At 37.7% G+C, this 13,433-nt stretch overlaps 1 protein-coding gene across 4 annotated transcripts in view; it reads left to right on the forward strand.

The window, feature by feature from the left end:
- PTPRK (protein tyrosine phosphatase receptor type K) overlaps window positions 1-10,165 on the forward strand; it is a 584,222-nt gene extending 574,057 nt beyond the window's left edge. For all 4 annotated transcript variants that reach the window (XM_060115422.1, XM_060115424.1, XM_060115423.1 and 1 more), the window contains 5 exons: window positions 1,682-1,813; window positions 1,954-2,079; window positions 4,923-5,086; window positions 5,614-5,749; window positions 8,707-10,165. In XM_060115422.1, coding sequence (XP_059971405.1) covers window positions 1,682-1,813; window positions 1,954-2,079; window positions 4,923-5,086; window positions 5,614-5,749; window positions 8,707-8,760 — 612 coding nt within the window. In that variant the 3' untranslated portion in view covers window positions 8,761-10,165. The remainder of the gene's footprint in view (window positions 1-1,681; window positions 1,814-1,953; window positions 2,080-4,922; window positions 5,087-5,613; window positions 5,750-8,706) is intronic.
- The last annotated feature ends 3,268 nt before the right edge of the window (window positions 10,166-13,433 follow it).

Consider the following 13,433-nt stretch of genomic DNA (forward strand, 5'->3'; position numbering starts at 1 on the left):
CCCACGTCATAAGGGTCATATACCCTACGCCATCCCTGTGAAGAATTAGGAGGTAAGGCCAAGGATCCTGTGATTTCAAAGCCTTAGATGTGCTCTTGCACTTAGAGAGGAAGGGAAAAGGAAATCTTCAGTCTTCTCTCACATCATCTGCTCCTCATCTATCTCCCCTCCCCTGTGACTCAAAAAAGGAATAAAAGCGTTTTAGCCTTCCTTGACTTACTTTCCCATGGAGCAGACGTTTAATTGGAAGGGAAGCTTACTTCTTTCTTCTGATCCTTTCCCGTGAGCTTTCATACTCTCTTTAGGAGGGTACTCACCCCAACTGTGGGTGTGACTTTGTGAGGTCTTAAGGTCATATAGAAGCAGCCGGTGAATTACTATCTCCTCAGATTTATCCTAAAGTCTTCCATGGAGTGAAACACTATGGTTAGCAGCATTTCCCAAATGGTGATAGGATCTATGAAGTTTAAAGGTCAATTTCTACACTGGTTTAAGACACTTGAAGGACTTAAAGAGTAGTATGATACAAATGAGTTAGGAGATTACTGACAATTTTTGTCAGCATTAAAGAAATCCATCTCAGGCAACTGTCTAGTTATATTTTTACAAATCATTATTTTAGTTCATAGAAATATATATTTCTTTTTTTTTTTTTTTTTTTTTTTTTTTTTGTGGTATGCGGGCCTCTCACTGTTGTGGCCTCCCCCGTTGCGGAGCACAGGCTCCGGATGCGCAGGCCCAGCGGCCATGGCTCACGGGCCCAGCCGCTCCGCGGCATATGGGATCCTCCCAGACCGGGGCACGAACCCGTATCCCCTGCATTGGCAGGCGGACTCTCAACCACTGCGCCACCAGGGAGGCCCTATATATTTCTTTTTTAGTGCAGATCATTAGTCTGTAGAATGACAGATTGGCCAGATGAGCCTATCCTCTCCTTCTGGAAAGAGATAATGTGCTATGTCCCAATCAAGGGGCATTTGGTAAACAAGGAGACATTCCCTCTTATGTGGGCCCAGGAAATGCATTGGTTTTACTCTTTGGCACTTGAAAAATCTTAAATGATTGAAACCATCATTCTGATCATTGATATACATTAGAAATGCCCAGAAAACTATGGAAAGTGGATTGCCTACAAGATGTGTTGATAATGTCGATATAATATAAAAGCACATGAGTTTGAGGCACACGTGTTTTTCTTATTTGGAGTGGAGGAGAGCCAAACAGTTCCATTCACAGCTGATAGCAGATAGACATAGATAGATACACGGAGACACACACACATGCCAGGGAATTTTATGCCTTTAACCTCTTAGACTTTGGAAGACTGAAACAGCCCAACAGGTACCTCATGAAGGATGTTAGCCTCAAGAAGTTTCTTTTCTTTTTTTTTTTTTTTTGGTATTTGTGCTATATTTACTTTTATCAACAAAATAAAACAAATTCCTGGCTTAAATTACTGCTGAGGCATCAAAGTCATACAACAGATTGACTGATGACTAGTTGCAGTATATTGCAGTGGTCCAAATCTGTTATTCCATGGCTTAAGCAGCAGGCTGGCTCCATCTCCATATGAAGTTGTTGTGTCTTACTGGCCCTGCATTGAAGTGTACTGAATCTGTTTGTACAACTAATTATTCATTTGAAGTTCTTATGTTTCCCCATCTACCTTGTTTTTTCACAGAGCTACAGGCAACCAGCTGCTTTCATCGTCACACAGTACCCTCTGCCAAACACTGTGAAAGACTTCTGGAGATTAGTGTATGATTATGGCTGTACCTCCATTGTGATGTTAAATGAAGTCGACTTGTCCCAGGTTAATGGTTATAGGTTGCTTTTTTGTACTTACGCACAACTTAATAAGGTAGTAATAAAATGGTAAAATCTGCTTTATACTACCCTATTTAGAAAAAATAATGCTTATTTTCTTTTTCTTTCAAAACATTCATCATCTAGGGCTGCCCTCAGTACTGGCCAGAAGAAGGGATGCTACGATATGGCCCTATCCAAGTGGAATGTATGTCTTGTTCAATGGACTGTGATGTGATAAACCGGATTTTTAGGATATGCAATCTAACAAGAGTAAGTCATTAATGATTTTAACTGAGCTGATCCAGAACCAGGTGACCATAATCATGATGGGGTACATTTCCATTCAGACAAAAGAGAGAGTAAAATTAATAAGCTAATAAGCATTATATAATCATTCCCAAAGCTAGTAATCATCTTATGCCTTAGCACTAGAATAAAAATGCATTCTAAAAACAGGAAAGCAGAAATGCTGGAAGCTAGGTTTCCTTGTCAGTTCCTAGCCTATTGTATTCTATATGGAAATCTAAATTCAGATTCCTAGGTTCAAGTGAGTTTGATTGTCTGTGCCTGGCCCCTGAGTATAAGTAGACTTATCTCGAGGTTCACTGCATGTTTTATTAGCAGTGATAATCCAACCCAGAAGAGGCATGCAACTGAAAAATAAGAATATAATACTGATGACAGGAGGAAGTGGTATGTCAGACTCGCCATTATAGAAGGGTTCCATGTCACTATTCCAGTTCTGCTTATAAGAGAGGGCCCCAGGCATGAAGGAAAAGGTAAATCACAGCCATCACTGATTCTCCTCCTACAGCTCATCTACAATTTCATCTTTCTTTTTTTTTTTTTTTTTTTGCGGTACGCGGGCCTCTCACTGTTGTGGCCTCCCCCGTTGCGGAGCACAGGCTCCGGACGCGCAGGCTCAGCGGCCATGGCTCACGGGCCTAGCCGCTCCGCGGCATGTGGGACCCTCCCAGACCGGGGCACGAACCCATGTCCCCTGCATCGGCAGACGGACTCTCAACCACTGTGCCACCAGGGAAGCCCTACAATTTCATCTTTCTAAATGTCCCAGCATCTGGCTTTGCCCAAATCTATAGCTAGATCCAGTGCTGCTACCACTGTGCCTTTTCCCAGCAGCTAAGTAGCAACTGTGTCCTTCAGAAGTCTTTCTTTCCTTGACACTTCATGTGTTTTGCCATCAGTGACAAACTGTGTGGGGTCTCTCCTTCAAAAAACCAAAAAGTACTAATAAAAACTGTTTAGATTATATAACCACATAGCAAGCAGAATTTGAAAAGAAAACAGTAGTAACTTCCATGGAATTATGGTCTTTTTAAAGAGCTAGGTTACTCTTTTTTAGAGCAGCAATTCTATGTATATGTCTTGTTTTAAGTGTGTGATTAGAATTGTCATGTTTCAGTGTTTCTCACATCAAAATGGCTATATGTGTTTCTGGTTAATAAGTCTGTTTGTGTATAAGTAGAGAAGAAATTCATATCCAATTCTATTGCTCATTTCAGTGGAGAAAAAAAGGATAACTTCAATCATGTCATAATATTCATGCATATCTTAGATGTTAATTTAAAGGAATCTCATTATGTCTGCACATCTGTTACGTTATGGTTCTAGTAATATTTTAGCTGAGAAACCATAGCTGCTAAACTAAGAAAGTAAGACCTGTCTGTTAATTGAGCTGTTTATATGAAAAACATTCTAGGAATAGGAACTGAAATTTGCGTTACATTTTTTTTTGGTCAGCATATTTATCTTCCTCTATATTTGGTATTCTGATCCTTATTAGTGCGTGATTTTTCTTTCTGTTCCCATTCTCATTATTTAATATCATTCACCTCACCAAATATTTAGTATGCGCCAACTAGAGGTTGGGTGTTATACTAGGTAGTTCCTTGTCCTACCGAAAGATACATGAGCCCTTGCCATGTGAAGCTTCAGATCTGATGCCTTATGATATGGCTCACTTGTGCATTACAAATTCTTCCTTACATTTTCATATGAAGGTTCAAGGTCTTGATTCATTCATTCAACAATACTGTTCTTTGGAAAGTATTTTGCTAAGTTCTAGGGATAGAGATTTTAAGGGAAAAAGAGATTTTCTTGTCCTTAAAGAATTTGTATTTTATCAGGGAAGACAAGCATTAAACAACTTATATAATCATTTACAAATAAATGAAATTTTACAGAGAAAAAATACAAAATACAGAGGATTTGGGTGATCTGACATAGCTGGGTGATCAGAGAAGACTTCTTTGAGGCAGTGATATTTAAGTCAAAATTTGAAAAATTTGTAGGAGCTCTTTGGGCATGGGATATCCAGCTACCTTGGTTTACACAGGACAGGGAGGTTTCCTAGAACACATGAATTTTAGTGCAAAGACCAGAAAAGTCCAAGGCAAACCCAAGACAAGTTGATCACTCTGTTTGGGACTGAGAAAAGCAAGCAAGAAGGAGATGTTCAAGGCAAAGGGGAGAGTATGTGCAAAGTTCCCAAGGCAAGAAATGACTTGATAAATAGATTAAGAGAAGGCCAATGTGTCTAGAACTTGAATAGGTTGTTCGAATAAAGGGAAGTTAGAGAAAGAGGTAGAGCCTTATCATATAGGTATTTTTAAGCTATGGCAGCAAATTTGGGTTTTATGCTAAGATCATTTGGAAGCCATTAAATCAGGAAGTGACAAGATCATATTTGCATTTAAAAATAATCATGATGCCTTCAGTAAGAATGGTTTGAAAGGAGATCAAAGTTTGTTCAGGGAGATCAACTAAGAAGTGATTATTATGATTTGTGATTGAGAGTGCAAAGATGTCAGTGGCAATAAAGAGGAGGTGAATTTGAAAGTTATTTAAGAAGTATAAACATAGGAATTGATTATTGGATATGGAGCATGATGGAGAAGCTTGTATAACGGATAATTCTCATGTAACTTAGAGTGTTTCTGCACTGGTATGTACATATTTTGGACTTGAATCAGCTAGATTCAGTCCATTGTCAGTGTCATTTATGTCATGGTGTAAATTGATATGAACCTTTTACTTTTTAGTAAAAATTCTAGCCCCAACTTATTTACATAAAAATACTTTTCCCTCTGCAGCCACAGGAAGGTTATCTGATGGTACAGCAGTTTCAGTATCTAGGATGGGCTTCTCATCGAGAAGTGCCTGGCTCCAAACGGTCATTTTTGAAGCTGATACTGCAGGTGGAAAAATGGCAGGAGGAATGCGAGGACGGGGAGGGCCGAACGATCATCCACTGCCTGTGAGTGTGGCGGCTTGGCCAGTTGGGGGGCCTTGGTGGTCATTTCCTCATTAGCCTTCACGATTTCTATGTTAAACAGTAACCAACTCCCATCTTACAGACCTTAACTAGATATTCTTTTGAAACAATCTTCCTGTTTCTTGATTCTATAATTCACTACTAACTTCAACTTTTGTATTTCTTAAATTGATTATTGTATAGTTATTATATAGTTTAAACTCTTTTGAACACTACTCTGAATAACTTTTCTGACTTACACTGTGTACAAATCTATCAAAATCTCAAAGTATCTAGATTGCAGCCATCTATGGCTGTAACATGTCCCTAAGTATAAGCTACTGAGTTAATGTCATCCTCAAGGATCTTTCCTTTCTGCTCTCTACACATATATGCACACATGTGAGGCAAAATTAAAACACAAAGGGAAAAAATTAAAAAGATAATGTTTTCTTTTCCCAAACATGATTGTGTGACCTATGGTCACCAAAAGCTTCAATCTAAAATGCCTTTGCTTTCTTTGCTTTTAGAAATGGTGGTGGGCGAAGTGGCATGTTCTGTGCTATAGGCATCGTTGTTGAAATGGTGAAACGGCAAAATGTTGTCGATGTGTTCCATGCGGTCAAGACGCTAAGGAACAGCAAGCCAAACATGGTGGAAGCCCCGGTGAGTCACAGTCTTGTACACAGAAGGGAGGGTAGATATTAGTCAATCATATACCTACTTGTTGATTTGACTTGATACACACATAGTGAATCATATGTATAAATGTGTCTTTGTGGGGACTTTCCTGCCTAATTGATGAATTGCCAAGTATCCCTCTTTACCCACATAAACGTAATCACATATTGCCTAAACTGCTCATGATGAAGAAAACTACTTTCATTTAACTTGGGAAATGTATAGGATTTTTGTTTGTTTCTTTTGAGCAATAGATATTTGCTACAGTAAAATTTGTTAAATGGTTCTATAATAAGAAAATCCTGCTATCTAGGTTTTATTCTTGTTTATTTTTATTTCTTAAACAATATTGAGATAACTGGTAAAACATTTTGAGGGATATACTCATAGGTTGCATCTAGCACTTTTTATATCAGTTTTTTCGTTTGTTTCTTTGTTTTTTTAATTTATTTTTGGCTGTGTTGGGTCTTCGTTGCTGCGCACGGGCTTTCTCTAGTTGCAGCAAGTGGGAGCTATTCTTCATCACGGTGCGTGGGCTTCTCATTGCGGTGGCTTCTCTTATTGCAGAGCAGACTCTAGGCGTGCAGGCTTTAGTAGCTGCAGCATGCGGGCTCAGTAGTTGTGGCTCGCAGGCTCTAGAGCACAGGCTCAGTCGTTGTGGTGCACGGGCTTAGTTGCTCCACGGCATATGGGATCTTCCCGGGCCAGGGATCAAACCTGTGTGCCCTGCATTGGCAGGCAGATTCTCAGCCACTGCGCCACCAGGGAAGCCCTGCATCTAGCACTTTAGACACCCAGTGTTTTTAAAGGGCAAATGAAATTTATTTTAGTCATTATCTATAATTCTTCATTGCTGGTCAAATTATAATTTTTTAAACTATCTCCATTGACAGTTTTCAGCTTTACCAATTTTAGAACGTAGTTCATGTGATATTATTTGAATTAGCCAGGGCTCACAAAATCACAACACAGATTACAAAATAAGAGCAGGGAGGTCGGTGTATGTAGGAGCTCGTCTGGTTGAAGCTGTATGCAGAGGAAGAAAGTTAAACTTCTCTAGCATATTCGACTTCTAAAGTGATGGCTGTGGGTTACACATATGTGCATGGCAGGATAAGGTCAGGGGCAGCTGTGTAGTTTATGCTCACAGAAGAGTAAACCAGAAAAACCAAGACATCATTGTTGCTTGCCCTACATTTATCAAGATGATCAGATAACAAAAGTGAGCAATTCAATAAACCTTTAAAGTATTTTCACCACTTCCTGCTCATGGATTGTTCACACAAGAGGTGCATTGCTTCCTGAGACAAAATCTGAAGAGTTACATTTATACTGTTGCACTTTGAAGAACGGTCACAGACTTCTTCCCTTCTACAAGTCCTCAAAGCCCCTCTACTGCAGCTCATACCTTAGGTATTGCTGTTGTCCCAATAAGATGATATTGGCTTTGACTGGGGTGTTGGCAATGGAGCTGGAGGAAGGGGGGTATAGATTTGAGGGAATTTTGAGGTAGAACTCTGAGGTCTTTTTACAAAATGGGCGGGTAATGGTTAGGTCTTTACACTGTCTGCTGTCTGAAGAGTTTTTAATGTAAACTCTGCCTCTATCTCTCAGATCAAATCTTCCAAAATCATCAATAAGATCACTTCTGGCCACAGCATTCAAATCATACTTCCAAATTTAACTCTGATTTCTCACTGTTCCTTAAAAAAAAAAGTCTATGATTAAACTCTGCCATTATAGAACCTTCTTAAAAGTTACTATTTACCTTTACATTCATGTCCCATGAATCCTGACTAAACACCCAATTTGTGTTTAATCAAGGTTAATGATTAGTTCAGTGTGCTGTTGAATTGAACTGATGAGTTTGGTAAGAAAAGTTAGAGAGTAAACCAAATTGCTAGAGACTGATTAAAGAGATGTAACAGTTCCCAAGCACTTTTTGGCTCTTGAGATGCACTTGCCACAGTGGTAGGCTAATTTAAATCACAGTTACTTGATAATTAGGGTAGGATTGATAAAGACCTCTTGGGGAAAGTTTTTATTTCCCTCATTTATTGCTGGAGACACCTGGAAGTTCTCTTTTGAAATAATATGCATTTTAGATTGTTCTCTAATTCAGCCTGAATTTTACCCACTTGGACTGAATTGGGAAGATTTTGATACATATTGCAAGTAATAATTTGTAATGCAGTCTGAATTTTTCTAAATTCTTCATAATGGAGTGACACACAGATGGACTGAGAGGAAAGGCAGTTTTAACTCAAAAAATTTTTGTTAACCAAGTTGTCTTAAATAAATAAAGGCAGAAGAAATAAATTTTTCTGGTAAAAATAAGCTCAAAAAAAACATAAATGCAATATTACAGTCAGTCCACATATTAGACTTTTATGAAGTATTAAAAGAGGTGTTAAATAACATAAGAAGAGGATACATAACAATGCTAAACAACAGAAAATAAAATATAAAGTTATATCCCCAAACATAGATAAGCAATTAATATTTATTCTAAAGTATTTATTATTTCAACCATGCATAAAAATGGACTGAATTAACACTAAGGTAGTATTTTAAACAGTTGTTTCTGATAACAGATTTATAGAAACTTTTTCTGATTATCTTTTTCTATACTTGGAAATTTTTCTGTACTGATCAGGTATTATTATTATAATCAGATAATACTGAAGATTTTTTTAATTTGATATAAAATATGAGGCAAAGACAACATATCTTTTTACATCAAGTTCCTTTTTCTTAAACAGCAACCATTAGACTCAAATGTAAAATATGCATGCCTAGATGTTAAACTTGTATATAGAAAAAAAAATCTGTAATTCTTGAAAAATCTAAATTGAATGCAAGTATTCATTTGATAGCTATTATCCTCCATTCTTCTCCTTTTTCTTAACTTTGCTCCACCCTTTTGTTTTAACATCTTTCAGGAGCAGTACCGTTTCTGCTACGACGTAGCTTTGGAGTACCTGGAGTCATCTTAGTTGGGGGAGACTTCAAAGTGCATCCAAGCAGAGCCCATTCATCTGTTGAGCCAGCAGCTGTTGTATGTGTCACACCTGTGCAGAAAGATTTTAATGTGGGGGGTGGGAGGCTTTTACATTTGAGAGGTAAAAGTATTTTTCTTATGAAGTTGTGTATCTTAATAAAAAGGACTCAGTTTCTATTACTGTATGAAAGCATCAACATTTCGTGCCACATAAATTTTATTTAATAAGAAGCAGATTCAAATGAGAACTTCTCAGTGTTTGTCCAGTGAACATGCAGCCTTTTCTCTCCTGGCTTTGGTAGAGCAGCCACCACGTGTTGCATGAATTAATACTTTCTATGTGGCATTTTTCTCCCTTTTTCAGATAAAAGATGTTAAATCTTTCAAGGAAGAAGAAAGAAAAGCTGTGCAAATTCATAAGAAAGTTCATTTTTTAATATGTTTCAAGTGTAGCAGATCTCTATATAAATATATAAATATATATAACTGGCTTATTTTCCTTTAATGTGCAATGATGGCTGGATCATTTAAAGTTCTTTTTAGAAAACAACATAAGCCAAAGACTCAAGTGTAAATATGTCTATATGGAGAAAGCACATTATATTTATTGGTTACTACATTCCTTTTTTGATGGCTAAACTACTACCACCACACAATCATTTTTTTTTTCTGAAGAAAGCTTTTTCTTTCACTAAAATCAACTGTAAACAATTTTTGTAGATTATTTTTTGTATGTTTAGTGTAAGTAGAGGATAAACTTTTTATTCATAAACCAGGAAGCAATGTTCTTTATAGTGAATCTCTTGTGTACATGCTTGTGAATTAAATTTGTGTAAAACACCTTGGCAATTGGGTCTTTTAATGTAGGACCAAATTTAAACATTTTGCTGAAAATATATAATTTTCCACAATTTCCTTAGGTCAGTAATGGTTTGGTGATCATATATGAGAATTGCACACATTCAAAGGCCTTGCTGATGACTTGCATAATGTTGAACATAACCTTTAAGCATAATTTAAATTTTAAAGGAATTGGTCTTTTCAGCCTATGACCACGCACTGGTCAAGAAATCAAGATGGCAACATTTATGCTTTCAGGGTCAAGTGTTAGCAAACTGTAAACTGTCAAGGTGAACCAGTGTTTCTTCTGATGTGTACATGCACAAGCTTTGGGTTCTGAGCATAGGAAGTGTGAACAAATCGATGCCAGAATCCTGTTTTGTGCATCATCGTAGGATTCTCAAGTGAACCTTTCTAAATGTGGTCTTGTACACATGCTCCGTGTAGCTGTAACTTCATATCATCAGCTTGCAGTTTGTTATTGACTAAAGCATTCCAGTATCCTCTTTCTAGATTGCCAGTTCATGACATGGTGCTTATGAAGATTTAATTAAAGTAAGAGTGAAATAAAATTTTTATAATTACAACAGTTATTGTTTGCACATCATTTTCTGCCCTTAATTTTCAAACCTTCACTCCCAAATAAATACCTTATCCTCATTGATACAAGTAGACCACATAAAATCTATTAAAAGTAAAACTTGGAACTTCCCTGGCCGTCCAGTGGTTAAGACTCCACGCTTCCCCTGCAGGGGGTGCGGGTTCAGTCCCTGGTGGGGGAACTAAGATCCTACATGCTGTGTGGCACAGCCAAAACAAAAAACTGTTGTCCAAGCAGTAATTTCTTTCACTTTTGTTCTTTAAATTGAATTTCAAAAACTCCAAATGAGTGGAAAGAAAAAAAGGCCAGGGGATTGACATTGATTTTTTTTTAAAGTTACTATATTTATATGTTACTATCCCTTTATATACATGTCTTTATTTCTTCCTTATAACAAACTTGACAGATAGTAATTGTCATCCCTATTTTACCAATGATAAAATTGAAGCTGGGAAGGTAAATGATTTGTCAACAGATTTAAATCTGAGTCTGATTTAGCAGCTCACTCTCTTCCAGTAAACACACTGCTTCCCTGATGGCATGGCAAGGGAAATCTGGCACTTCATTCTTGTTGTTCCTCATTAATTGATTTTCTCATAAAGTATTATCTTTATGGGTATCTTCAAACTTCCACTTGCTGTGTACATTATTAGAACATTTGTGACTTTCATTAGTAAGAATTTAGATAAGAGAACTTATCTTTTCCTAGGAAGACTAATTTTCATTTAAACACAGATGCATTTGACAAAAAATCCACAAACTCACTCAAGATTGCATTACCCAGTAATGTTCATGATGTTAATTGAAGGATTCTGCTTTGCAGCATGACCCTGATTTCATTTCTATTCACAGGATTAAACCCACACGTAACCAAAATCACCATGAATACCGCTGACCACAAAACTCAGAGGTCCGTGTGGCCTCCAAAATTCAAGCAAAGAACAAAAAGAGTCCTCTTTCTCTCTAACAGAAAATAAAAATATCATGCTTTGCTTTGTTCAGGTACCACCACAGAGGCCAGTGCATCTGGAGACAACTGTACTGGGGGAGAAGGGTGGGATGCTAAATCCGTTTTTCTTAATACTCTTATTCAAAACTCCATACTTTATACCATTTTGGAGTAGTCCCATGCATGGCCATGTCCCGCTCAGCTGTGTCCCTTTAGGCAGGAGATGTCTTGGTAGAACTCTTAAAATGTGCTCTGCTTTTCACAGTTAAAGGCCTCCTCTCTCTATGTCAGTTATTCCTTAAATGGCTGTCATGACGTGGAATTTTATAGATCCCCTTCCTCTATATTATCACTAGGGAAATGTTGGAAGTGGGTGGGCAGAGACACACAGCAACTGGGGATTCGAGTTTTAACCAGTCTTGAAAATAAGTGTTAACCTTCTTGTCTGTGCTGCCTAGCCTTTTTCTAATATTTAGTCTTTGAAGAAAGGGAAGGATTTTGCATGAATGTGTTGCAGCCAAATGATCTCTGACATTGAGAGATAAACAAAAAGGAAGATATTTCTGACTGGACCAGTAGGGAGAGGAGATGTGTTTACCTCTCTACTGATGTGCTCATTCAGTACTCACCTCGCGATCTCTTGGGTTCCAGGTCCTCATGTAATAAGCTTGGAGATCAGACATCAACAGCTGCTCCCTCTCAAATCTGCTCTGTTGCCAGAAAATGGTGTCCGTAAAAAATGTTCCCAGCATATTATTTCATAACGTCTCCCCACAGCTTAGGGAGGCTTGGAGTGGGAGAGATATTATCTGAATTTGTTCACAACTCTGGTCTATTCAAGCGGTCTGCAGAGTATTAGAAAATTATCTCTCTGAAACTAAAAAGAAAAGCTCTGTCTTGGGACCTGCTTTAAGTAAGCTATCAGTGGCTTCTGGAATATAAATTGTCCAAAAATCAATGGAAATGTGGTAGGTATATAACACTTCCAAACTTCCAGCTTCGTCCAAAGTGAATTGAAATGCTAACCTGGAAGATAACAAACACCAGAGAGACACTGTTGTTATCAAATCCCGAAAGAAACCAATGGAAGGGGTTTCTAAACTTGAAGCAAACATAAAGCCCCTGTTGAATATCTGAAAGCTCTTTCTTTAATGTTCAGATCTGCTTGGGGGGGAATGGTAGGGAGATTTTATGACAGATACTGTCTCTCGTGATGCACTTGCCAGTTGTAGAAAAGGAGCTACGATGCCTGAAATCTAACCCAGAAAATTGTGTGCTGATTTATTCTGATGTAGTTGTGTTCATTTCAACTTAGTCTTATTAGTCTTATCGGTTTTATCAGTCTTAATTCAGATAGAGGAAATATAGCATTTAGGACAAAAATACAAACCCCCAGTACTTAGATGCAATCTATGTAGATATAGAATATGAAGAATAAAAATATCTATATTGAGTCACCAATGAGTTATTTCCTTATATAGATGTTTGAATGTACAGACGGACAAAGGCCATGTGTTCCTACGATGTTGCACAGTCTTAGAGATGAAATCAAACTGGAAAAGTAGAGAAAACAAGATCGTCATGGCATCCACTTGTTATCTGTTGAGAAAGAGGAGATGCCTGTGGAGCCAGTGGGTATTGTGAGTGAGAGAAGTAGGCCAGGTATATTTCAGAATGGTCATTCAGGTTGTATTATTACAACAGATATCTTCAGTGTATGGATTTCTAGTAGAGGTATTTTTCATCTCAACAAAAATATATCTGCTTCCCATTTTTACTAAAACACATATTCCTTTTGGTTCATTTGGCTTTTTCCTACTTTTGACTGAAATATGGATAGTAGATATTCTGCCATCTTCAGCTCTACTACAAGAAACACAATAGCATGAAACTGATGATAAATGACAACTGTTGTTTGACATGGGGACCAGAGGCAACGATGTGGGGAGGCTGACTCCCACTTGGACCCGAAAGCACAAGTGATGCCCAAAGAGAAGGCTCCTCATCTCCCAGCAGTGTTTGCCGCATGAGAATATGGACCAACAGTGTCTCATCTCTCAAGAGGATGTGGAAATCTAAACTTTTATGTGAATTCTTAAAAATTTTGAATATTAGCAACCAGTTAAACTCAAAAACAAAAATATACCCCTGGCCCAACTCTGTGAAAAACAAAACCTGTCAGAAGGCTGCGTCTGGTTGTCTAAGTTTGTGACCTGCATTGTAGAATAATTGTTGTTTTACTGTTCTGACTTTCTAAAAATGTGTTTTAGAGAAACAT

This window comes from Mesoplodon densirostris, chromosome 12 (assembly GCF_025265405.1).
Source record: "Mesoplodon densirostris isolate mMesDen1 chromosome 12, mMesDen1 primary haplotype, whole genome shotgun sequence".
Lineage (NCBI taxonomy): Eukaryota > Metazoa > Chordata > Mammalia > Artiodactyla > Ziphiidae > Mesoplodon > Mesoplodon densirostris.